Source organism: Natator depressus, chromosome 2, assembly GCF_965152275.1.
Source record: "Natator depressus isolate rNatDep1 chromosome 2, rNatDep2.hap1, whole genome shotgun sequence".
NCBI lineage: Eukaryota > Metazoa > Chordata > Testudines > Cheloniidae > Natator > Natator depressus.
In genome coordinates, this window is record NC_134235.1 from 175,875,383 (window position 1) to 175,902,583 (window position 27,201).

Genomic DNA, 27,201 nt, shown 5'->3' on the forward strand with positions numbered 1-27,201 from the left:
ACGTCACTAAGACCTGGTCTACACTACAGACCAAGTAGACTGTGTAAGCATCTACACTACAGTGTTCCTCCTGCTGATTTAACTTCCCCACTATGCCAGCCTAACAACTCCACCTCTGCTAGAGGCGTAGTGCTTAGGTCGATATAGTTAAGTTGATGCAGTGTCCATGCAGACACTGCGTTACTTACATTGTCTGCTGCTGCCTTTGACAGCTGTTGGCCTTGGGGCGGTAGGGGGCTTTGGCTGTCAGTGCCCCAAAATGCCCCACTTAAGTCGGTGCAAGTGTTTGTGGTGAGGACACACACCGCTGACAGAAGGAGCATAATGTGGACACAAATGGTCGATTTAATTACTGTGGTGGCTGTAGGTCGACCTAACTTAAGTCGACTTAATTTTGTAACATAGACATGCCCTGAGAGTCTGTTCATTGACTTCAGTGGAAGCAGAACCAGGCCTCCTTCGAAAGGATTTAGTAATTCCCCGGGCTTATGTTCTAATGCACACTTTACTGGACCATGCATAAAGCCAGACCCTACCATCCCTTCGAGAGAAGGATTCTGACAAGCTGCTTTAAAACACCTGTGCCCTGGAATCCTTTTGTCACCTATAGGAGGGGAATTAAATTGGGTGTTTTAGACATGTCAGTTTGCAAAATGGGTACAGCTTTGGCTTAACTCCCTGTCCTCTCCTCTAGGTCTCTTACGAGGATGTGGATCACTTGAAGGAATTTGCGGTGATCGAGAACGTGAGAGTACCACACTTCTTGCAAGACCATGTCAGATACATGGAACACTTGGAAAAGATCATGGAGGTGAATGAGCTGACTGACCAAGAGCTCCAGGATCTCATAGTGTAACAGTCAGTCAGTCTCTTTTACCTGAAATCTGTTCTGTATGCAGCTGGTTATACAGAACTAGACTTCACCACAGCTTGCAAAACTAGAATGAAACAACTTTTGTTTTGTTGTCTGGCAAAAATCTTGACTATTCAGATTTGTTAATTTTTTTTTAAAAAAAAGAAAAAATACAACCCTCAGACTATCGATTCAGAAATGTTTATTTGAAGGAAAAAAGAGAAAAAAAAAAGAGTTCTTTGAGATTCTTTCCTCACTCCCATAATATATATTGGTGGGTTTTTTTTTTTTAAAAGGTTTGGTGCCTCTTCCAAATTAAATTATGGAGTGACCATCATTTAGGATTTCCCTTGTAACTGGTCAGTCCCATTGTCCCTTAAATGTTCTGTACACTGAGGAGGATCGTTTGAAATGTCTTGCTTTTATGATATACTGCTTTTTATTCTTTCTAAAGTCTGTGTTTTGTAATTTTTCCCCTTGGCTCACTCGCATTGGCCTCATTTCTGGTCACGGCCTTCACAACAAACCCCCACAGCAGCAAAATTGCGGAACTGCTGTAGACTATGCCACCATCTTCTTAACTCTACCCCATTGTATACTGCTTCCCTCATTGTAAGGTCACAATGCACAGACACTCTCCCTTGCACAACAGTGCTGTAGTTTGGATATGTTAGAAAGAAGTGATTTCCACACTTCATGTGTCAAATAGCAGCAGCTGAGGTTGCTGTTTAAATGGGTGTAAACAGGCTAGAAAGTTGCCCTCTTAATCCCAAGAGGGGATGTGCTGTTGCAGCATTGTATATATGCCTTTCCCTGAAGTGACTGTCCTCCTCTGGCTTGTACAGTACAGGTTTCAAGAAGAGGAGTTGCAGGAAAGGGCCTTTTTTTGCCCTTAAGGACCCAGTTAGCATGTTTAGCAAATCAAATGTGCTAGTGGTTCGGAAGAAGGACTGGGCTGAACTGAGTTTTCTGACTTAACGTACGTAATGAATCCAGATACGGAGCCATATTTCATTTCAAAAAGCAAAAGCACCCCTTGGCTCTAGCACCTGAACCCTGTGTGTGTTTGGTTACTTGGAGTGGTTTCGGCCCTAATGCTGCAAGGCGCTCAGTCCTCATGGAACTCACTGCCGGATTGGGAACTTTAATGGGGGCCGGGGGGATGACAAAATTCACAAGTGCCCTATTCCACTATTCAAAGCAACTGAAGAGCTCTGGCACATCTGAAGCATCCTGAGCTCTGTTTTAAATGTGGGTGCCATACAAAACAAGTAGTGAAAACACCTCAGTGTAGGGTAATCTATTCAAAGGGATAACTTAGGCAAGGCAAGAGGGTTGTTCCCTACAGAGACCACATTTTCTGAGTCCAGGGTATTAGAAAAGCGCGAATAGTGGCTCCACAGCACATGCTGAATTGAGCTTTGCACCTAAAGTATTGGGCTTACTTTTAATTCAGATCATTTTACCAAGGCTAAACGCAGCTGTTAGTCCCTTGTGCCTCTGGAAGAGTCCCAGACTCACAATTCCTTCCCTTGCGCCTGTGGGGAGTGGGGACAGGAGCAGCGTACTGCTGCCGTGAAAAGGGTTCAGCTTGCTTTCCCACCCCCACGTTGGCTCAGCTCTGCTGGTCAGTGGGTCGTCAGATGGGGGAAGAGAACTGGAGCCAAAGTGGCCTGCTTTGCAGAGGGAATACTGGCCACAATCTTCCCCTCCTCCTGTACAGCAGGAGCTGCCTGCGATATGTGGAACATTAATGCGGACACACCTTGGGGGTAGGGAGGTCTTACTCCCCAGCATGGCTGCATCCGGCTGAATGACAATCCAGCCCCTGGCATCGAGTTGTGTGGAACGTAGTGGCTTTTGATTAAGGAATGGAATAACTCCCAAAGCCTCTGACTTTACACCAAGTACGATGGTGTCCATTCCAGATTTAAAGTTTAACCACCACATTTTGTGACCAGTGGGGATCTCACCTAGCCTAGAGGTTTTGACGTTTTTGAATAACCCATAAAACCAACTGCCTTTAAGGTACTATTACATGTGTGTGCTGTGGTGGCTGCCTGCTTGAAAAAAAAAGAAAAGAAAAACATTTGAGCTGCTCCAGGAATTCAATGAGCAAATTTGCTGATCTGAGTGTTTTATAAAACATGGACCAAGAACCTCAGAATAGCCTTAATTTTGTATTGTTTAACAGCTTCAGACTCTTAATCTCTGAATTCTAGTGGGTGAATCTTCCCTTCTGCCCCCAAAATATCAGTCTTAGCCTTGCCTGCCTAGCTTTGTTTCAAAGCCCTGCAGGCGACCTGGGGAGGTGCTGTACAATTGCATCAAGCTGCTGGAAATATTTGCACGTCAGTGACCGGTAATGCACCCAGACATTCAGAATGTGTCAGCTCAGCTATTTTGCTGTGAGCAGCAGAAGTGCAGATCAGACTTTTCACATGTCAAAGGTTGAATGTGAAAATTCCAGGTAAAAATGCATCCTTGGGGGTAATTGGATTGAGGTCTGTGGGATTACACCAGGGATGAATTTGGCCCACCGTGTTGCAGAAGAGTTCCATATGTCCCGTTCTTTGCGAAAGGGCCATACGTTAGAGGTGAACTTTTCTTAACTGAAATACCCCCTGCATTTCTCCAATCACTTCTGTAGTCAATACAAACATATGCGTAAGCAACCCAATAGTAGTCATGAGAATAGTCTTGCGTTTTATATTTACAATAATGGTGTCCCTGAAAACATTACATTTATGTGTTGCCTTACTACAGAATATGATGGTTACAGCCCCTTCTCAACTGCCTGTTGATACTCCATTACCGCTCTGTGGGTTTGCAGATGTGAACTCCAGGGGCTTATTTTTCTTCTTTAAGAGACCTGGGGTTTATTTTCCCCACGGAAGTTGCTGCCATTCCACTTCTACCATTCTCCATTATGCGACTAGGTCTACTCCAGTACAAGCTTAGATTCTAGAAGTGTCAGCATGGATGTCTCAGCATAACAGTCGTACTGAAGCAGGCACAAATGTCAACCTCTATTTTTCAGCACCGAACTCGTCCTGCCTCTTTTGTAACAGTGTTTCAGATTTGTAATGGTAGTTTTGTAAACTTTTTGACATTTTTATTGTGATGGACCTTGTTATTGTCATAGTATTGAAGTTCTGTAATAAAGTATGTGGATGATACTGCATAGAAACTCACATGATCAGAAAGTCTCACAATGTCTCTAATGTGAAAACAGACTTCTGGTCTTTAATAATTGTTTAAGTTGAAAAGTGAAGAATATCACCAAAGTGTCCCACGTGCGCTTCCATCTCCCCCGCCCCCCTCACCACCACCACTCAGAGCCTGATCTTCATCAGAAAAGTCACACCTCTTTAACGTAAAATCACTTTTAAGACCTTTAGATGCAAAAAAATGTTTCAAATGTAAACACACAAGTTAGGATGTGAAAGAGTTGTGGGGCTCACTGCCCTGTTAGCTCTAGAGCAAGTCAGATTTTTTTTTTAATCTGTGAACAATTTTGGCAAAAATGAATAATAAAAAAAGTTATCAAAATTTTCCATGGAAAATTGTGACTTTTTGGCAAAAATTGAAACCCAAGAGTTTTTCTCCAAAACTTCAGTTGCCAAATGCTGCCACTCTGTCTCATGGGAGTTGTAGTTGAGGTTTCTCCTCCCTCTCTCTCCTCCGTACTGTATTCTCATGAAATAGCCGTGTATACGTTACCAACTCTAATTCAGGGTGATAGAACATAGCTGATGGAACGTTTCCCATTTGCTCTCAGTACCAATCTGAAATTCATTAGACCCACCGCAGTGGCAGACGTACGACAAGAACATATCTTAGATCTCTTTTACAGCATTTGAGTTGTGTTGGTGTAAGTCATCAGTTAGGCAGCTTTATAAACGATCATTCTTAATTCACACAACAGATACAGCATGGACAGCAGCAATGCAAACTTCTCCGCACTGAAGGACCAATGTTGCTCTGGAGGGGCAAACTACAACACCCATGAGGCACTACAATGTCGAAATTCTAAATATATAGACAAAAAGCCCATCGCAGACACTTTTCACCAAAAATTTCATTTACTTGACAACCCAGTTTTCCCTTGAAAAAACTGTTCTGATGGAAAATTTTTGACCAGCCCTAAATTTATACTAATTATTTTTTGCAGGCAGCACTGCAGTCCCTCCCACCCCGTTTGTCAATAGCAGAAACAGCTCTGGGTATGCAAACAGCTTGTATGGAAAATGCCTTATACAGGAAATAGCTTTTAGCTGGCTGGGGTCTTGGTTCAGTAGGAACTCTTAAGAGTAGTGTGTCCCCTATTGAATCAACACCGCCACCACTTTCTGGAACACGTCGGGTTTGCTTGGGGAGGTCTCCAACCCAAGTACTGAGCTGGCCCAATCCTGTTTAGCTTGTGAGAGGGGATAGCAATCACGGAACTGAGTGGTACAGGGGGACAGCCAGCAAGTTTAAAAATAAAAACAAAGAGCCTGATCCTCCACTCACATAAAATTGTGTAAATCAGGAGTAACTCAAATGAAGTCAGTGTGAAGCTGGGGTATGTATGTGAGAGGAGAACAAGGTCCAAAGTGACATGAAGGAGGAAAGGCATAAGGGGGAAGACTCTAGCCTCCCTCTAAGGAGCATTTATACCACACTGGACACCTTAGAGCAGGGGTGGGCAAACTTTTTGGCCCAAGGTCCACATCGGGGTGTGAAACTGTATGGAGGGCTGGGTAGGGAAGGCTGTGCCTCCCCAAACAGCCTGGCCCCCACCCCCTATCCACTCCATCCCACTTCCCGCCCCCTGACAGCTCCCCTCAGAAGCCCCCCCCCCGCTCCTTGTCCCCTGACCGCCCCCTCCCGGGACCCCCACCCATAACCACCCCGTGGGACCTCCCCATCTAACCCCAGCCCCGTTCTCTGCCCCTGCCCCCCAGAACCTCTGCCCCATCCAACCGCCCCCTGCTCCCTGTCCCCTGACTGCCCCCCAGGACCCTCTGCCCCTTACCGTGCTGCTCTGAGCAGCAAGTCTGGCAACTGCGCTGCCCGGCCAGAGCCAGACAAGGTCCCTGTAAGATGTCTCAGTCTGAACACGTAAATACCAAGGCATCCAAGAATCACTAGTTACTTTTAAAAATCTTGCCCATTGAACCTAATCTAAGCAGCTCTACAGGTTGGACCTGCTATAAGGAGGAGACCTTCACAGATTAGTAGCACTGCAAAAAACCATACAAATAGTATCAATATTTTTAAGGCAAACCAAAGAGAATTGAAACATCAAAAATCACAGAATACAAAAAAAACCCTGCTAATTAAGTGGACACTTTATATTATAATGTAAACACAGTAAATACTCATTGCCACATATTTGGCATGATACTGGATTGAAGTGGATCACGTCACAAGACTAAGTCAATTAGTCTCTTGCAAAAGATATTTGAAGGGTCATCGTTACCAAGTTTAGGATGGCGGGGAGGGGAAAGGAGGAAGAGAAAGAAAGACAAAGGGGAATATTTTTAAGAAATAAATATAAAAAAAAAAGAGTTAATTGAACCAAGTTTGGTTCTGATTTAAATAGTCCCAGATGGTGCATTGTAGCATTGGAAAAAACAAAACAAAACACCCATAATGGAAGGCTACAAACAAAATCTAAACAGAAGTGAAAGAGACATTCATTGCCTAAACTTAGAGAAAGGCAAAAAAGAGTACACGAATGGCATAAAGAGTTGAAAAGTAAGTTGGAGTTTAAAAATTGTCACTTTTCATAAAATGGTAATACCAAATTAAAGGGTTCTTTTTAATCTATTATTTGTAACTAGATGGTGTCCCAAATGTCCAGGGGATCTGCAGGCTCTTCAAAGCATTTGGGATGAAAATACAGAGGTCCCTGGCACCATTGTGATGATACAGTGAGAGAACAAGCCATCATAGGAATGATGCATGCAGGATCATGCTGCATAAGGATCTGTCTGAATAGGAAAACAGCAAGAAAAAGACGAGTGATGCAGGAATCGATGCTAGCGGTTCAGCAGATGGCGCTCTTCTCCAAGTCAGTACTGTATCAATTCCCCAGCATGATCTTGGGCACACTGTTGGAGCGAGGTGCCATCTCTCTGAGGAGACGTATAACTGAAGTCTGTCACTCGTGGTTATTTGAGATCCCTGTCACAAGATTAGGAATACTGCCCCAATGTCCTGGCCTGATTCCAATTCAGGTAATTCCATGCTGCCTGCTGTAGCCAAATTTCCACTGCAGTTAGGGCAATTAGATTTCTGAAGTGAATTATCAGGACCCCTGTTTCTGCTCACTCCCTGTGCCTCACTCTTTTCTCTTCCCTCCCTTCCTTTCTCCCTGCTACCCTCCTGTCACACCACGTGCTGCACTTCTTCATTCCCAATCTTTTGTCACCCCTGCCCCCAGAAACATGCTCACTTCCATGCCCCTGCAGGATTGCTAATCCCCAGTATTCCAAAATTATGAGCCAGATCCAAAACGCTGGCTTAAAACTGGCTTAATACCATGTTGGGGTTTGTGTGTTTTTAAATCACCTTGGTTTTTGCCCTGCCTTCGGATTCTGGAGCTTTTAGGAAGGAAGTTCCAACCCCAGTAGGTCTCTGATTCGTCAGTGGAAACATGTTGTGGGTGTCCTACCATGAGTGCAATGGGAGACACACCTGGTTCTCTGCCCTAGACACCCCTGTCATTCTGCCCCACTCCATCCAGCTCAGCTTCCATTCTCCTGCCCACTTCTCCATTTCCTCCCCTCCCAGTCTCTGGTCCTGCTCCACCTGTTCTTTGCTAGTCTCACAATCTTCCCTCCTGCCGTAGTCTCTTAAATTAATCTGTCCTCCCGCTCTTCCTTTGCTATCTGATCTCTTTCCATCCTCCCACTCTACACTCCGTATTACCTTGAACCTATATCCTACCTCCAATCCTCATTTCTTGCCCTCAGTTACACCTCCACATCTCCCAACCCCTCGCTACACCCTCTTTTCTCCCTGTCCCCTGTCTATCTTTCTACCCTCCATCCATTTCCAGCGCTTCTTAAGTCTCCTTCCCCCACCCCTCCTTGCACTAGTCTCTGTCTTTGCTGCCAACTGTCATGAGAACGAGAATCAGAGTCACTTTCTTCTAATACTGAACAAGGAACATGGTTAGAAGACGGGAAATTGTCCCTAAAGCTGCACTTACTCAGTGTCACTGCAGAGCTTCTGCCTAGAACCTTCCTTAGGCCCCTCTGGCCTGGCTTCCTGCTACAGATCTAAAGACACAGCATACATATCCTCACATCCGCCCCACATAGCTGGGAAACCCACTGGTAACGTGTATGTCTCATGCTCCTGTAGTGACAGGTCCACATTCAGGATGAATACCTGCTACTGCTGCCAGCTAGCAGTGGTAGAGGTTTGTGCTGATGACCCAAAAGTTAAGTATTCCAAAGTCAGGAAATACCAACATTAAGGTTGTCCATGCAACATCAATTTGCCCCCCTTGTGACTACGCATGAGGATACAGTCTTAATTAACATGATTGCTTACTATTTTTGAGTGCTTGACTTTGCAACTTTAATGGTCTTTTAACACGGGCTATTTTTTGATGTAGTATATAGTAAGGTTGGCAGTGACCAAAAAACATTAGTTTTAAAGTTTCAGTACTGTGGAGGAGTTTGCACTAGCCACACCTTACCTATTCTCTGCATAGAGAATTTCACTCTCTTGCACTGTCATTCAAGTCCTACGAGATACATAGATCAAAAATATTTCATTTCTCTCAAGGGGGAAATATACACGTTGCCCACAAGAGCCTTAAAATCCATCGGGCTACTTTTGATTTATTTAGTAAATATTTGCAGCCCTCCCATATCCCCTGCCCAGGTGATGGTCGGTATCAAACCTGAATCTGCCACATAGCAGTACATCGCATAATCAGAAGGCCAGTTCCATGGTCAAGCCTCTTGAAAGGACACTGAATCTGATGTTATGTTTGAGAGAGTGAGGATATGCTTGATAGATTAACATTAGATCTTTGTCTAGGTATGATTCACCCCTAGCCACTGATCACTCAATCAGCTTGATGAAACCCATCTCTGGGACAGAATTACCCATTTAATCACTTTTTGGCATTCACTCTTTTAGGCTATATTGGCCTCAGAGACCTTTCAGGAAACATTTTGCCCAGAGCCAGACTATTTCTGCAGACTATTTAGAACACTGTGTTGTTAAATAAGTCACTGAAGTCCTCCGACCAGTTGACGTGTATTATACACACTCTCCTAATTGTACAAGCTGGTAACCAGGTAGTTGGTACACAGCATAGGCCAAATCCTGAAGTCAACAGGACAAGGCAGCTGAAGAAATCAAGGAGGATTTAGTCCTGTGTGTTCTAAGAAGTCTGTCAATTTGGGTATGTGGTGCAGGGGAAGGAGATGGAGAGAAATGATACTATAGAGAACTAAACATCTCACTAATTCAGTCTTATCTAGTGAAATTCTTCTTAACTGATCTGAAGCTGGGTATAAACTAGGTTCACAAAAAAATAGACACACCCTAAAGTGGAACCAAAAGGAAAATACTAGTGTCTAACACAAAGCAAACTTGCCTACAAGATAGTCAGACTACTTTACTAGGCCCCCTATCTAATGGTTGGTGTCAGATAGAATTAACTGAGGTGAATAGCTCTGAGCTATAGCTATCCACATACCTTTACTCTAGGTGGGTCATTTTCATAGCTGCCTTAAAAAAAAAAAATCTTGCTTTCATTTGTTCAATTAAAAGTGAACAGAGACCTTGAGAATCTTGGTCTCACCACTACATGGATTGTGTTTCCTGAGCATGGAAGAGAAGTGTAGACCAACTTTATCTCTTACTCTGTATTTACATTGGTGTGACTAATTCCAGTCACTTGTGACCTCACTTGCTGGTGTAAATGCAGAGTGGCTCCGGAGTTACTCTAGATTTACGTATATAGTAAGCAGCCTTGTCAGTTTTCACAACTTGCTCTGAGAATAGTGCCTCCTTTGAAAGGGTAAAACGCAGAGTCATATGCGCTGGTCACTTGGAAAGCACAGCATCTCAGACACTTACTGAATTAGTGTGTGGTTATAATTATTAACAATTAGTGATAGGCTCCAACCAAACCCAGATCCACAAAACACCCCCTAAGGCTGGATGGATTCAGAATCTACAGCTGGCTCCAGATCTGAATGTCTTATCTGACCTGTGTGTCCCTAAGAGCTCAAACATTCCCACCCCAGATCTAAACATCCTGAATAGGTGTTGGGGTGTATGTGTTCAAAACCCAGATCTTGAGTCAAGTTTGTAGCTTGGACGGACCTGTAGTATAAAGTGGCTTGTAAAGATGCCATCATGTTCCAGCCCCTCTCTGCACTGGCTGAATCCCATCTACTTAGTTTGCTGACAGGCCCAAGTTTGTGTTACTGTCAGCACTGCGGAGCCAACATGGCTATGGAAAGGTGAACTACTTTTGCTTCTGCTTTAGGCGCACACACACACAAAAGCTGCCTAAGTTTTGCTTTTCTCCTCGGAGTTTCTGGTGGAGATGAATGCAGCAGGAAGGAGCACAGCATGAGTTGGAGACAGCCGGCTGCATTTGCAGGGTTTGGTTGGGCTTGAAAGCGAAGTAAAACATGATGGAGACACTATCGAGAGGATAACCACATGAGAGCAGGCTGTGAGAGTGTTGGAAAGCAAAACATCCCAAGGCCCCCACTCCAAACAAGAGCTATTAATGCTCCCCCCCTTCACCATGTTCAGAGAGCACCATATACAACAAACAGAGCAAACTCCCTTTAATGGCTGCTACAGTCCCTTGTGCAGAGGGCAAGCAAGAGGCCTATGCACCATTTATATCTCCGTAAGTCCCAATGGGACGTAATAGAGGCCTATGCCTTACACTCCCCCTCACACAGAGGTTAAATTCACTTACTCTACATAGCCAGGAATCAAAAGCATCAGGGCTGTTTCCTCCACGCTGTAGACTTCTTGCTCCAAAGCTCCTTTTCTGCTTACCAAACAGCTACTCTGTGCAGTTTCCTGCCTTTCTCCTGGGGAACCTCACTGGCCTGCAGCCTTCATCCCTGCCTCACCAACCTTCCCCAGAGCACCTGTACAGCAGGAAGGCTAATGTTCAGCTAGAGTTATTAACCTGCTCTGCCAGCAATCTCTAGAGATTCCCCCTATGCCATTTTATAGCCACTTTTCTGATTGTACCCACCACCATTTAAAGGCTGCCATCAACACGCTAGGCCAGATCCTCAGCTGGTATAAATCACCATAGCTCCATTGACTTTAGTGCTACTCCACTGTTCACACCAGCTGGGGATCTGGCTTATTTAGCTTTTATTTCATTAGCTAAAAGGTAAATTCAGTCTCCAGCCATTTTTACAGGAGGAAAATATTAGGAACTAAAAAAAAGCAGGAAAAACTCTATGAATCTTTTTCTGATGATAGGTTGTTCATACAGGCCTGGATTCTGCCACCCTTACTCATGTTGAGTAATACCTGACTCTGCAAGTGATCAGCTGATTTCAGTGGGATTACTGGAGGAATTAGGTGCCACTCACCATGAGTAAAGATCCCAGAATCAGGTCCATGCAGCACTAGGCATTAGCAAACCTCCTGGATGCTATTCCAAGCTCTGCTGGTTACTCACTTTGTGACTTTGGGCAAGTCACTGTGCCTCAGTTTCTCTGTATGTGTGAAAATGGGAATCAAAGGACATATCTTTGTAAAATTCTTTGAGATCTATGGCCTTAATCCTGTAAACATTCATGCATGCACTTAAGCACATGAGAAGTCAATGGGATTACCCCTGTGCTGAAAGTTTAGCAGACGCTCAGGGTTTCCAGAACCAGGATGTCTATGAATGGAAGATGTGATATAAATGTAAACTATATATTAAATCTCTTGCTCTGTGAAGCATTTAGAAAATGGTTACACTACAGCAGTGGTTCCCAAACTAGGGGCACCGCTTGTTCAGGGAAAGCCCCTGGCGGGTTGGGCCGGTTTGTTTACCTGCCGCGTCCACAGGTTTGGCTGATTGCGGCTCCCGCTGGCCATGGTTCGCCACTCCGGGCCAACGGGGCCTGCGGGAAGGGCAGACATACCTCTCATGGTCTTCAATGGCGTTAGCCCAGGATTTATAGCAGTGTGAGTTCAGAATCAGGTCCAAACAGGGTTATTTTATTCCAGTTTCCCTTTTTTTTTTAAATGTAAGAAAATCTGTTCAAAATTATTGTTTCTGCAAAATACAATGTGTATGTGTGAGTGGTATCACTTAGTTACTCCTAACTAAGCGTTCAGACTTTCATTGTACTGGCTTTTGGAAATAAAGTAGCGTGGGGAGATTAATGTATTTTGCTTTTAAGCACTCACCTATAATAACCCACTCAGATATAAAGCTGTGATTTATTTTTTCTCCATAGCACAATGTTATAAACCTTTTCTTTTAATTCATCGTGAAAATGTTCTGGATCATCTGTTAGAGCCTAGAACAGAGTGCACCTTAGCAGGCCATTTGGCAGGGCTACGGCTCCTTTCAAACTCAACACATTCCTTTGGTAAATGCTGATTTGCTCTTTCATATCCTGGTTGGCTTTGTGTCTCTTGCTTTTCAATAATTACTTTGAGAATTGTGCATATGTGCAAATGTCATACTTGGCTCCAGCCACTGGATTGACAGCCTGTTGACTGAAGTCCTCTTGCCACAAGACAGGCGAGGGAAACAAATTTTCCCCAAACTGCCACACACTTCACACAGGCATACCATGTTCAAGAAAGGATTGTCCAGATAGATCTCATTTAATCATTTCCCTATCACTGTGGTGGCCTCAGGCATTGGTGCACCTCAGTCCCTCCTGTTCTCTGCCTGTGACCCATAACAGTCCAGTCTCCAGTGGGCTGTAATACTTTGGTCTAATTTCAGTTGTTGGGTTTAGTGTGCAGGTGCTGAGTGATATTAGTGGCCTGTGATATATAGGTCAGACTAGATGAGCTTGTGATTTCTTCTGGCCTTAAACTTCACGACTCTAGGACTGTATTCCCTCAGCTTTCAGGAAAGAACAAAAATAGGGCTTGCCTACCTGGTGTGGTACTGCATATCAGTGGGGCGTGAACTCCTAATGTGCACCAAAGTGTTGCATATTCATGGCCTGTGTAGACCCTGCTGGGGTGCACTAAAAGTTCCCTCGTGCACGTTAACTTAGTCCTGGCTGATGATGTTGGTTAGCATTAGAATTCACACCCCACTGATGTGCACCACTGCACTGTGCAGACAGCAGTTTGTTAAAAATGCTAACTCATGGATAAATACTATGGACTAGATTGTCTCCAAGACCACCGCAAATTCTCTGCTCAGCCATACCAGGGTTACTCAGATTACAGCTCCATCTGCAGGGTGGGAAGCAGGGGCTGCTTCTCTAATATTTCACCCTGTGAGCAAGGAGGCAGAGAGGAGTAGCAGCCTTGGCGCTGCTCACTCACTGCCAGCTTGAGTAGCTGGCTGGGTGCACAGGGGGAGTTAGCTGGAGTCTGAAAAAGGATGAAGTAAATTACTCTCCACCTTCAAGAGCAATGGGAGAACTGAGGAATACGTTTGCCTCTCTGAGATCAAAGGACTCAAACTAGCCCTATATAATCCTCAGGTCAGATCATGTATTGGTCAGAAAGAAATGTTACATCATGACAGTTTTTGCAAGTGTTAAACTATACTCGACAAATCACTGACAGTTTCCAAGGCGTGTCTCTTGTCTCTTTTTATGGTCTCCATTATTGCTTCACTTTACAAGGAATCAATTAAAAACATCAACAACAACAAAAGCCCTGTTCTGCTGGGTTTTAACAGAGATAATGTGCCGTAGTAAAAGTGCATTTTATTTTCTGTATGATTCTCCTCCAAGTCTCCAGGCGTGTAAGCGTCCATTGCGTCTGTAAAAAGTTACAAATCGCTCTGCGGCAGTGAGATCTCCTACAACACCCAAGAGGGGCACTGGAGGCGTGGGGGTAGGTGTGGTAGGGGAGAGACATCATCAGAAGCAGAGGCTGATGCTCTCTAAATGGGGGGGAGGCAGTTCTGCTTCACAGTTGAGCCTCAAGCAATGGGATCTTCTGACTGGGCCCTGCCATGCCCTAGTTCATCATCGTTCATGTTTAATGTGTGAATCACTGCGTTCCACGGTCACCCCGTTTCCATTTCGGGTCACCTCTTTTCTGTTCCAGTCCTTTTCCATGTAAAATTCAGCTAATACAGGGCAGTGTTCTGAAGCCACTCCTCCCCAGGACCAGTTATCAGGGATCCATATATTTGTAAGGCCTTCTCTCACAACAGCCCAGTGACCTGCATGAAGAACAATTGCAGAGACAAAGATTAGTACAGAAAGGGGCCAGAGGAAAGAGGCTTAATCCATATAAGACCAAGGGCCCAATTCTGCAAACATTTATGCACATGAGGAATCTCACTCCGACTGACATCAATGGGACTGATGATGAGATAACACTATCCACGGGTGAGTCAAGATGCCAGCCTAGAAGGGGTCATATAAAGAATGTGTTTTCAAACACTGTTCCCGCTGGTAGAGAAATTTTACCTGTGAAGACCTTTTTCAAGCTTCGACTGATCCAGATGTTATCCAGAGACTTAGATCCCTGAGGATTCTTTGTGCTGATGTTTGTAAATGTATTTGCAGGGACTAGGTGATGGAACTTTTCTTTTCTCAAAAGATCGAGGTCACTGCTGTCTGGGGCTTGGTTAAAATCGCCTAAGATGATCAAATCTTTTTCTCCTAGAAAAATTAAAAGGACAAGAAAACAATGGAGGAAAAAAATCAGTGATTAAATATGGGATGTGGGAAAAGAAATACAACCACTGAGTAGCGATACTGAATTTACTTTGCCTAGGGCTGTTTGTTTTTTGAACATGACATGATATGGTTAAAAATCTTCTATTGTGAACGAACACATTAGCTTACCTATCTTACTAATAGCCACTCAGGTTATTACAATTGTAACCAAAAAAAGAATCTGGAAATCCAATATACACTGCACAATTTATGTTGCTTGTTTCCTTTTTGAATTTCCCTCATCACAACTATGTCTGGGGAACTATCCATTTGTACACGACAGACTGACCGTACCACCAAGTGGTGGTAAGTCTGGTCTTGTATATCTTAGGAATCTTAGGCGTTGTAAAAGGTGGGAGGGTTTTGTTTGCTTGTTTGTTGTTTTCTTTTAAACAAGATCTACATTTTGGGCCAAATATGCTCTGCTGCTGTCCTTTTACAGTTTTGCTAATAAGACATTTTTATGAAAATACTAAGAAGGGTGTGTCTTCCTCAAGGATGGATTAGTGCCAGAAAAACACAAGAATGCAGGACACTCATTCTAAAACTGTAGATTTAAGAAATTTAAAAAAACCACCAGGTCTAGCAGCCTGTGAGCCTGATGGCAGAAGCAGCAGTCATGGCCCCTTGCAATTCACAATCCAGGACTCTCTACCTCTATAGAAGAAATGAAACTTGTATTTATTTGCCTATGTGATTAAATTGATTTTGTGGAACTTTGAGATGCCTCAGAGTTTGTCTAAGGTTGAGACTTTGAAAGGAACTAAGGATGTTACGCACTCAACTTCTTTAGGCTTCTTTAAAAATCTCACCTTAAATATATGTGGAAAATTGTCTAGATTCCAAATATTTTATTTTTAAACCTCATCCCCATTCCTGAAATATCCTGCTGCTTTGACACCAGTGTAGCTCCAAGGCTACCAGTGAAGATATCCTTGATGTATGCTAGAATCAGCCTTTAGATATTTGTGTCTCTTTCATCCCTTGATAAAAGACTCTTCTGGTACCTAACTCAGACCACTCCCAGGGTTGTGGTGATGACCTCAATGATGCTGGGGTCCAACCAAAGAAGTCATTGCATTATGACCTGATGAATTACTATGAATAAACTGCTAAAAAAGGACACAGATGTGCTAAAATAGCCTAAAATTTGACCTCAGAAAATCTGATGGAGAATATCGTATGGATTATAAGTATCTGGGTAAAAAGAAAAGGAGTACTTGTGGCACCTTAGAGACTAACCAATTTATTTGAGCATAAGCTTTCGTGAGCTACAGCTCACTTCATCGGATGCATAATGTGGAAAGTGTAGAAGATCTTTTTATACACAAATGCTTTGTGTGTATAAAATGCCTGCTTTGTGTGTATAAAAAGATCTTCTACACTTTCCACAGTATGCATCCGATGAAGTGAGCTGTAGCTCACGAAAGCTTATGCTCAAATAAATTGGTTAGTCTCTAAGGTGCCACAAGTACTCCTTTTCTTTTTGCGAATACAGACTAACACGGCTGTTACTCTGAAAAGTATCTGGGTGTTTGTTAAAATTTACCACTCTTTGAGAATGAGTTTATTTCAAATATCTGCTGTTGATGTACCATCCTGCAGTTACTGTCACAGACCAGATCAGCTAGGTCCAGATACTGGCCTGCTCCCTGACTAACTTCACAGCTAGGCAACCAGTGAGCCCATTGTACTGCCTTGGGATTGACAGAGTGTCCACAGCCCCGACTGGCTGCTGGTTTAGCAACCTTGCTTATAAGCCTGGTTCCCACAGCAGATCAGCAGCTGCTCAATGTGCACCATGTCTGCAGCTGTGCTTGACCTTGTTCCAGCCCCTGCTGCCCTCTGGCTTACTGCTCTGATTGATCCTCTGGTTCTGGATTCGGCTTCAGTCTCTCTGGTAGTGGTCCTTGGTTTGCCTCTGGCTTACAAACTGTGGTTTACCCTCAGGCTCTGGCATTTGGCTTCTGTCCCTCCAGTACTGACCCTTGGCTTGTTTCCTGGACTGTGCCCACCCTAGATCCAGCTCTAACCAGTAGGCTGAACTCTCCCCTAGGTCTGAAGGTCCCTGGTCTAACTGGTTACAATTATGTTCTGTGGTTGTAGAGGCAGTCAGCCAGCAGAGGGAGCTTAAGTTAAACAACAAACACTGTTCATCTCTTCCCTGCTATCTTTTTACTTACTGGACCAACTTCTGTTGGTGAGACAAGAATTTGACAAGCTCTCTCACCAACAGATGTTGGTCCAGTATAAGATACTGCCTCCCCGACCTTGTCTCTCTAATATCCTGGGACTGACACAGCTACAACTATACTGCATTCATCTTTTTGCTTATGCTTTAGAAGGGGAAAAAATACCCCACTGCAAAACCGAGCTGCCCCATAAGAAAAAAAGGGTGGCAGGACCAACCTTTACCTGATTAAAAATAATGAAACCGAGAAACCACCATTATTTTCAGTCTTCTAAGAGTATCACAAACCACATGATATTTAGTAATTACTCTGCAGAGTGTTTGTGACAGTGGCTCCCCCTTTTAAAAGAAGCAATCATGCTATTTTCAGCTCCATTAGAATTATGAGGAAAATCAATGCCTGCCTGACGGATAAGGTCAGAATCACTCTGGAAGTAATTGGTTTACTTGCGTGCTTCTAACGCATTACTACAACTAGAAAACACTGCTTTAACAGCTTATAAACAAATTCTTGAAGGCGTCCTTTTAAAAGGTATTATTCCCACCTTGCAGCCTATATCCAATCTAGTCGGGTACCACTTTTCATGCACTAAGTTGCACAAGATGGTATCCATCAGTCCTGAGTTTTGCATGTTTATCTCACAACCAGCTAAGATCCCAGTCTTGGTAAAAGCAGGGAAATGAATCAGATCACATTGGGTCATGATGTTACAATGTTGCAGTGAAGTGGGTGGCAGAGCACGGTAATTACCTCTAATCGCTGGACCATCCTTCCCCTTTTAGAAAGGAAGAACCGAGCCACCAAAAGCATCTCTCTCCAGCCTCATATTAGGTCTACAATTGCTCTTGGACAAGGATATCAAAAATTGCTGAAATAGCTAAAAGAATCCACGTGGAGATGCAGCCCTTGGCCAAAGTCACTGGCCAAGAAAACTAATGCAATCACAACATCCCTGCTGGAAACTAGACTGAAAAGGAGCACAAGGATCCCAGAGGCACCTTGCGGCAACTTTCCTAACCACTCTCTTCAAGAAAAGAAGTTTTGAGACTAAGCCGTAATTGGCAAGATTGCTAATGTCAAGTGATGGCTTCCTGAGCAAAAGCAGCTGAGAGAACCTAGTACATTTTTTTCTACCCAAAAGGAGGTATTAGTAATCTTCATAAAAAATTGACTCCAAACAGCCCCTCACTGGCCCAGTTTTCACCATTTGTGAGTAACAAAGGTCCTCTCACAAGTCAGAGCTTTGCGCTTCCAGAATCTCAGCTGGCAAGATCAGGTGGCACTCAGCTTTGAGATGATGGCATGCTTGTCCAGTCTTGTGGGTTCTCATGTTACCATAGCCAGAATCATCCAGATCAAAGTGATCTTAATTAAATAGATGGAAAAATCTTCAGAGTGAGAAAGATTCCACTATGTTCTATTTCCAAACAGAGACAAAGCATATTCACTAAGTCAGAGGTGGGCAAACTACGGCCCGCAGGCCATATCCGGCCCGTGAGACTGTCCTTGCCCGGCCCTTGAGCTCCTGGCCATGGAGGCTAGCCCCCGGCCCCTCCCCTGCAGCCTAAGCTCGCCCTGCAGACAGCGCAGCTGGCTCCATCCGGGCAGCGGGGCTGCAAGGTCCTGCTGCTCTGAGCGGCATGGTAAGGGGGCAGGGGCAGCCGGGGGGGGGGGGGGGGGGAGGTGTTGGATAAGGGGTAAGGCGTTGCGGGGGGGGGCAGTCAGGGGACAGGGATCGGGGGCGGATGGATGGGGCAGAGGTTCGAGGGGGAGTGGTCAGGGGTCGGGGAACAGGGGGCGTTGGATAGGGCCTGGGAGTCCCGGGAGGGCCTGTCAGGGGGTGGAGGTGTGGCTATGGGTCGGGAGGGCAGTCAGGGGACAGGGAGCAGGGGGGTTGGATAGCGGGTGGGGTCCTGGGGGTGGGGGGATTGGGGCAGGAGGTCCTGGGAGCGGGCAGTCAAGGAGTGGGGATGGTTGGATGGGTCGGGGGTTCTGAGGAAGGCAGTCAGGGGGCGGGAAGAGGGAGGGGGCGATAGGGGGCGGGGGCCAGGCTGTTTGGGGGGCACAGCCTTCCATACCCTGCCCTCCATACAGTTTCGCACCCCGATGTAGCCCTCGGGCCAAAAAGTGTGCCCACCCCTGCTCTAAGTTGTACACTACTCGGAACAGTTTCTCTGATCTATACTTGGTTGACGTTATGGCAGTGGAGAACAATACTTTCTTAGCCTACCCAACAGCCACAGTATTGAAATGCAAAAAACCTCTGTACGTTGCAGATTCGGAGCAAGACGACGCTTATCTCTTTATTTGATCATCTGTATACCAAAGTGATTAGTGAAGGCATGTCTAGATCCCTTGGAACGATAGTCAAAGAAAGGTAGATCACCATCTCCTACTAGGTAATGAGCAGTGTTGAACACTATTTTCTCTCAGAGAATTGTGAAGCCCTCATTTCCTTCCAGCAGTCTCACAGGGCCTGATCCAAAGTCCACGTAACTCAATGGTAAGCTTTCCATTGACCTCAATGGGCTTTGGATCAGTCCCATAGCAATGAAATAGAATTTCCATCATGTGCTGCGGTAAGACATGACCTACTCTTGAAGGAAGTGATGGCCTAATCATGAGAAGGGCATGACACAGAGCAGGGAACCTATGAGGAGGCTCCAGAAAGAACGACCCTCCCAGAACCTCAAAGATCTGTCTAAACTGGGCACGCAATACATGGACAGCCTGTGGGGGCTTGGCCAGCCAGGGGGAGGAGGAGTTATTGGGCCTGGAGCCTGACTGACATATTAGGACAACCAGCTGCTGGCCCAGGATGGCTTGAATATGGGTGGGACCACACAGACTTGTGCATTGAACCCAGACAGGCACAATGTTTGAGAGGAAAAAAAAGGGAGTTGGCTGCATGGGGTCAGCTCCTAGCAGCTGTAGGAGAGACAGCCTCTCAATTGCTTCCGGAGGGAAGAGCATTAAGAATCCAGGGCTCACTGGCCTAAGACCACAGGGCCACTGATGAGGGAGGAACAAGGAGACTCTATTGCTCTTGAGGACCCAGGGTGCTCCATGAGGGAGCTATGCTTAATAACTAGTTTCCTCCAATGTACAGGTGCCACTTCCCATGTGTGCAAGACAACAAACCTGCCATTTGTTCACAAAAGGAGTCTGAAAGCAGAAAAGTTTTCCTTAAAGTTCCACTTTACTTCATTTTAACTCATAAACTAAGTGACACACTTGAGTATCCCGGTGAAATTCTGTCTTTACTATCCACATATTATGGCCTAATTAAGGAAGAAAATTGAGCACATGCATAACTTTAAGTACATGAGTCATCTCATTGACTTCAGTGGGACTGAACACTGTTCATTTGGAGAAGATACATGGTAGTCTTCACACAAGACGAAGAGTCTGAATTCCTGCTTTAGGTGAAAAACTGAACACAACCCAACAGTACCATGCCTCTGTAAAGTTCCAAACCACAAGGACCATTGGTCTGACACAGCATGGCCATTCTTATATTAAACCCTGGTTAAAATAAATGAAAACAGAACTAAAATGAAACTCTAAAGAAGTAAACCTAAATTCAGACCCAGAGTAAGTGGGTGCAACTCTATTGGCTTCTATTAACCTGCATCTCCTTATGCCAGGTCTGAATTTGGCCCATTTCTGGTTACATAAACGATCCATTTTTTTAAAAAATCCTTTCAAATTTCAAGTTATGTGAACAAATACTTAACACAGTACGACTTAAAAACAGCCTTGACTGACATCTTGCAGCTCAAAGGAAAACAAGAGTGTGCATAAAAACTGCCCACACCTCTCCTGGAATAGGAGATGGGTATAGATTCTGAACTTTTCAAGTGGCTGACCTTGACAAACTGGGCCAAACTGAAAATCATCACATACCTACCTTTGACAGGTTTCAGAGTAGCAGCCGTGTTAGTCTGTATTTGCAAAAAGAAAAGGAGTACTTGTGGCACCTTAGAGACTAACCAATTTATTTGAGCATAAGCTTTCGTGAGCTACAGCTCACTTCATCGGATGTATCCGATGAAGTGAGCTGTAGCTCACGGAAGGTTATGCTCAGATAAATTGGTTAGTCTCTAAGGTGCCACAAGTATTCCATACCTAACTTTGTAACTGTTTGGTCTTTGTTAAACAGCAAACAACATGCTCACTTTTCCTATCCCTATGAAGAGCCCTAATATCAAAAATCATAAGTACTGGAAAATCACTGCTTAGCCTCATAAGAAACTGTTTGAGCCCAACCTACAAGTACCCGGACAGGAAGCAGGCAGGTTGTCAGAAGTGGGACAGAGTCAAGCTTCCCTTTATTAAATTACATATTAAGTGCAAAAATCTACTCTGATTTACATGCTGTCAGTTGAATTACTCTGAATTTACAACAATTTATAACAAAGCAGGATTTGGCTTTCTTCTTCTTTTTAAATGTGCATCAAATGATTTGAAAGATGCACTGTTTTTTTTTCCAAATAGTTACAAAAATACTCTGAAGTTAATGCATACAATCAATTTCTGCATGAAAAATCACTAGTCCTGATTCTGATCTCACATAAGCCCCATTTCAGCAAAGCACATTAGCATGTGTTTAACTTTAAGCATGTGAGTATTCCATTGACATCAGTAGTGCTTTGCTGAACTGGGATTTTACACTGGTGTACAATCAGGAGTAATTCTATATAAATCAGTGGCAAACCAGTGCAAAGTGAATCAGGCCCCATGTTAATTGTTCAGGATCAACAATGTGCCCAGCACAGTAAGATAGACCTGGTACCAAGGAGCTTATGCCTTAAAAGTCAGACAAAAAACAGAGAAAAACACACTGAGAAACTCATGGGATGGAAATAGCTTAGAACTTTTAAACTGAAATAGGGATGGTGAGAATATAAAGTTGTTGTGGGTGTTTGTGGACCTTAGTTTTAGATTAGTTGTATTAAACAAGCTGACCTATGCCCATATCTTTGGAGAAAAATAATGTCATAGTCATACCTTTCAGTGTTTCTTGCAGAGTCTGTGCAAAGGTTGCTAATTTGTGGCTATCATGATTCTTCTCTGTATTCTCTCCTGCTGAGGGTGCCAGGGCCAGATGAAGGTTAACCAGTGTTAGATCATTCATTCCAACCTAAAAAGGAGCAAACAACATAACAAAGACAGGTTCAGGATAGTTCACAAAGGCATAAGCTTTTCATGCTGTCACTCACACCTAGAGCACACGTATTTAGCATTTGGGACTGGTCACCAAGATGAGGGTGTGATTTATATTTTTGTTTTCTTTGAAAAGTCCAGGGCAGACATTCTGCAGCTCTAGCTGCAATATAGTTCTATCCTTTCAGGCCTGGGGAAGCAAGCAGCTTTTCATAAGCAATAAGCTCCTTTACTTTGTGTACCAACACAACACACGTTACTACTGAAAATACACATAACGCCAACTTTGTTCAGTTATTACACATATTAATTATCCCATATTGTGACCAGTACTAAAATGTCACAGAGACCAAACAGGGAACACAACTCCTTGATGAAAACTGTTCACTGGTCTCTTTGCCCAGCGCACACATACTTAGCAGCTGGTACTCAGATCACCATCTGGTGTGTGTAAAAAGCAAGCAGCAGTATCCCTAACTTTGACCTTTTTTGTACATACTAGAAATCAATTCAAATATTATCAAAGGCATCATAGTCACAAACCATGATCCCTCTGTAGCCCAGTTTATTTTATGCGAAGGCAGGTGCATCAAGTTGACCTTTGTTCACGCACATACAGGCAAGTACCCCATTTCAGACAGACAACGCTTCTAGAGTTTGTTGACATGCCTAAAGGGGCTGTCCAGTGAAAGAGCTTAGAAACTTTGTGAGGTCTCACTGGTGGAACTGAGTTTACACTTCTCCACCAAGAGAAAGATTTGAGCCTGTCCCGCCCCCTGAAGGCATCGGGGAGCTCAGCCGGCAGATCTCAAGGCTACTGGAGCCCCTATGCTTCCGCATTGCTTCCCATCCTCCTCCCAGAGTTTATGGCATAATTGTACTGGTCCTGTGGTCATTTCTATTGGACCTGCCCCACGCTCAAAGGGGTTCATTTGGTGAAGGTGGAACAAGATTAGCATGGATTTATATCAATGTTTCCCATGGAGTTTAAAGGGGACAATGCCACATATAGAGGCCCCCCCCCATACCTTCCCTTCCTACCATGCATAGCCTGTGGAGTGGGAGTGGAGGTGCTCCCCCTGGGTTGATAAAGAAGTGGAGCATAGCAGAGAGTCAGCATGCCCTATTCTACACCATCGTCCATTCTGCTGATTGTTGTTTACCCCTTGTCCATGAGAGCAGAAGGACCTTCACTCTCACTTCTTCAGTACAGAGGGATAAGGCCTGCTAATGCCTTATCGCAGTCAGAGTATAGCCAAGCTGCTTTGCTTATGATATAACAGGTCAATGTATTGGCCTCCATTAAAGGCCAGGCAACTTTTAGTCATTAGAAAGGAAATGTTGCTCCTTTAGATTTTCTATCTAAAACGTTTTTACAGAAGCATAATTAAAAAGGCAAACTCAACACGATGCCACCACCTTGAAATGTGCAAGGTAAGGGGGAGGGTAGGTGTGTTTCCCATTGCCATTAGTGTGGGCGCTCTCCTGGGAGGACGCATCCTTCAGCTCGATGCCAGCCGTCGTGTCCCAGAGGAAGCCAGAATATTCGACACCCTACAATTAAAAAGGGAAAAAGCTGGTAACAAAAGCTGAAACGTGACACCGTTCCCGTCATCATTCCACGACTCGCACAAAGGGCTACACTCAGCCCAACGCAGCCTGGAGCATATCACTCCCACCAGCATGCAGGGTCCAAGGTCAGTAGTATCATCAACGGTGGCGTAAGCTGTTCAGAAAACATGAGACACATGGCAACTTGTGCTGATTTAGCATCCAGTGGAGGCACAGAATGAATTTAATTTACCACACATGCCAGGCGAGGAGGAGGAAGAGCAAAGCTACAAACAATAGAATGTGAGAGTAAAACAGCTCCTCTACCCATTCACTTGAATTTATGCCCACAACACCCTAAAAAGAATGCTCCATGGCCAAATTCAGCCCAGATGTGGCAAGGCACTTCAGCCACAACTTCCACTGACCTCAACGAAAACTGCTTGCACCAAGGGCTCAATTTACACAGCTTTGCACTACTTACAGCCACTTACATCTGTCTTCTGGACAACTGAGGCCTAGGTAACTTACAGGACTGCTAAATTTAGTCAACAGTCTCTGAATTTAATAAACCTCCGCAACTATTCCACTGGTAAAATGGCTGCATGCGGTACGGGCTGGTGCAGTGTAAGATGCATCCTTTCAAAGGGTATAGTATGGGCTGCTCTGAGATCGGTTCTCTCCTTATCCTAGCAAATCACTCTGATTTAGATATAATATCTCCAGGAGCTCTTGCTGGGGTCACTAATGTCTGTCTGTCTTTCTCGCTCTTGCTCTCTCTCACACACACACACACACCCCTGTGCCTCTACTTGACCTTTTTTAAACACCTCCCTCCAAATGAATCATAGCTAAAGCCAGTAGTAGAAATGGCTTTCCATTCCCTGCAGCAATAAAAAAGCAGCATCCACTGTGCTGTATTTCCATAGGCTTTGTAAGACGACATTAGGATGAACTCAAATTCTTTGCTAGCTCAGTTAAAGACTGCATAAAACTTTAAAATAGTACCACAACTATTTCATCTGGCACAAGACTATTGTTCCATATCAATAAGTAATACGAGGACGGAAAAAACAGCTCTCCCCTGTTCTCTCCATTCCCTGGCTCCAGACTACCTCATTACACTCACAGCCAGAAATCAACATTTGGAGGGGCTGAGAAACCAAATGCAAGGGACGGTGCCTCTGTCAAATGAAAGGGTTGTGTGGGAGCATGGGTCTCCCCATCCGCCATCTTGTATTATTAATCACTGTAAAATGTCTTGGGATGCAGTTTGTGCTAAAGATACCACACAACATATGGCTAGGCTATGGTATTGTATTGTGTGTGCTGACTGCTCAAATCTGACTATGCTCCTGAGCCACTAAATAAGCTAAGACATAGGCTGTATGTCTTGGCATAGCTAGTGGCTCAGTAGCATAGTCAGATTTGCTTCTTGATAAAGCACATCACAGCAGAAGTCAGCGGATACAGTTTTTACTCCTAGTTTGGGCACAGACTTCCTCTGTGATTTGTGCAGGTCATTTAACTTCTCTGTACCTGTGAAACAGGCTTCTTCATGGTTATTCATCAGTCACTCAGTTAAAACTCCCATTGACTTTAGTAGGAGTTTGGCACAAGTAAAAGCAGAGAAAAGACTTCTGGACTGGGCCCAGGAATACAGAAAGACAGTGAATATGTAATTTTTTGGAAGTGTAACGGGGGGAACTTTACACCACTTCTATATTTCGTATTCAATTGGTCTAATTTTTAAGATGTTACAATAGATCCCAACGCCACAAAGGGGATCAGCATCCCATCGTAGGGATGGGAGTCCCATCAAAGCTAATGGGATTCTGTGCAGGAGCAAGGACCCTGCTTGTAGGTCCCTTAGCAGGATGGAGGCTCTAGAGTATAATTCTTAGAAATTGTAAATGATCTAACTAATCCACTCTGAGCTAGATTTTAATGGTTCATAACACCAGTAAAAGTCAGAGACCTCCTTGACTCAATCACCAACTGCACTTTATCCTACACATTATTAATTATAATTATTATAATTAGTGCCAGGAGTTCAGAGTTCTATTGTGCTAGATCCACAGACACATAATCAGAGGCTGGGGAGAAAGAGTAATTATTCCTTCCCCCGCTGCCCCATTTTACAGAAAGGGAGCTGAGGCACATAAAGTAAGTCACCTTCACCTGGCTAAGGTCACAAAGGAAGTCTCACAAAACTGGGAAATGAACCCAGTTGTCCTGAGTCACAGCAGAGTGTATTAACAAGACCATGCTTTCTCTCAGGTGCATCTAAATGGTGTTCTTAAAACAAGCAAATGAATGCTTGCATAACTCTGGTTTCCTATACACCAGCCATCAAATGCTGTGGTGAATCTAGTAACAGAGAGTAGAAATGGCATTTTCCAACCAAGGATTAAAAATGCCTTGAAATAGATTAGCTCATTGTGCACCCAATGAGGTACTGTCACATATTCACATTAAAACTTAAACATTAAGGCTGTCAATTTATTGCAATTTATTAATTAATCGCAGTTTGAATTGCGGTGTTAAACAATAGATTACGAATTGAAATTTATTAAATATTTTTGGATGTTCTTCTACATTTTCAAATATATTGATTTCAGTTACAACACAAAACAAAGTGTACACTGCTCACTTTATATTATTTTGATTACAAATATTTCACTGTAAAAATGATAAACAAAAGAAATAGTATTTTTAATTCACCTCAGACAAGCACTGAAGTGCAATCTCTTTATTGTGAAACTGCAATTTACAAATCTAGATTTTTTTTGGTTACATAACTGCACTCAAAAACAAAACAATGTAAAACTTTACAGCCTACAAGTCCACTCAGTCCTACTTCTTCTTCAGCCAATCTCTAAGACAAACAAGTTTGTTTACATTTACAGGAGAAAATGCTGCCCGCCTCTTATTTATGTCAACTCAAAATGAGAACAGGCATTCACATGGTACTTTTATAGCCGGCATTGCAAGTTATTTATGTGCCAGATATGCTTAACAGACATATGCCCCTTCATGCTTCAGCCACCATTCCAGAGGACATGCTTCTATACTGATGATACTCGTTAAAAAAATAATGCGTTAATTATATTCGTGACTGAACTCCTTGGAGGAGAATTGTATGTCTCCTGCTCTGTTTTACTCGCATTCTGCCATATATTTCATGTTATAGCAGTCTCGGATGATGACCCAGCACATGTTCGTTTTAGGAACACTTTCACTGCAGATTTGACAAAACACAAAGAAGGTACCGATGTGAGATTTCTAAGGATAGCTACAGCACTCGACCCCAGTCTGAGAGGGATGAGGTGCGGAGCATGCTTTCAGAAGTCTTAGAAGAGCAACACTACGAAGTGGAAACTACAGACCCCGAACCACCAAAAAAGAAAATCAACTTTCTGCTGGTGGCATCTGACTCAGATGATGAAAATGAACATGCGTCGGTCCGCACTATTTGAATCGTTATTGAGCAGAACCCATCATCAGCATGGACACGTCCTCTGGAATGGTGGTTGAAGCATGAAGGGACATATAAATCTTCACCGCATTT

The 27,201-nt window shown here is 43.9% G+C and overlaps 2 protein-coding genes across 2 annotated transcripts in view; one reads left to right on the forward strand and one right to left on the reverse strand.

The window, feature by feature from the left end:
• Nucleotides 1–4,373, forward strand: part of MATCAP2 (microtubule associated tyrosine carboxypeptidase 2) — a 48,881-nt gene extending 44,508 nt beyond the window's left edge. The window contains exon 7 of the mRNA XM_074945346.1: nt 695–4,373. Coding sequence (XP_074801447.1) covers nt 695–856 — 162 coding nt within the window. The 3' untranslated portion in view covers nt 857–4,373. The remainder of the gene's footprint in view (nt 1–694) is intronic.
• An 8,512-nt stretch (nt 4,374–12,885) lies between these two features.
• The window catches only part of EEPD1 (endonuclease/exonuclease/phosphatase family domain containing 1), an 86,166-nt gene continuing 71,850 nt past the window's right edge, over nt 12,886–27,201 (reverse strand). The window contains exons 4-7 of the mRNA XM_074945345.1: nt 23,499–23,633; nt 21,924–22,056; nt 14,470–14,664; nt 12,886–14,219 (exon numbers count right to left, since the gene is read on the reverse strand). Of these exons, the coding sequence (XP_074801446.1) occupies nt 14,020–14,219; nt 14,470–14,664; nt 21,924–22,056; nt 23,499–23,633 (663 nt within the window). The 3' untranslated portion in view covers nt 12,886–14,019. The remainder of the gene's footprint in view (nt 14,220–14,469; nt 14,665–21,923; nt 22,057–23,498; nt 23,634–27,201) is intronic.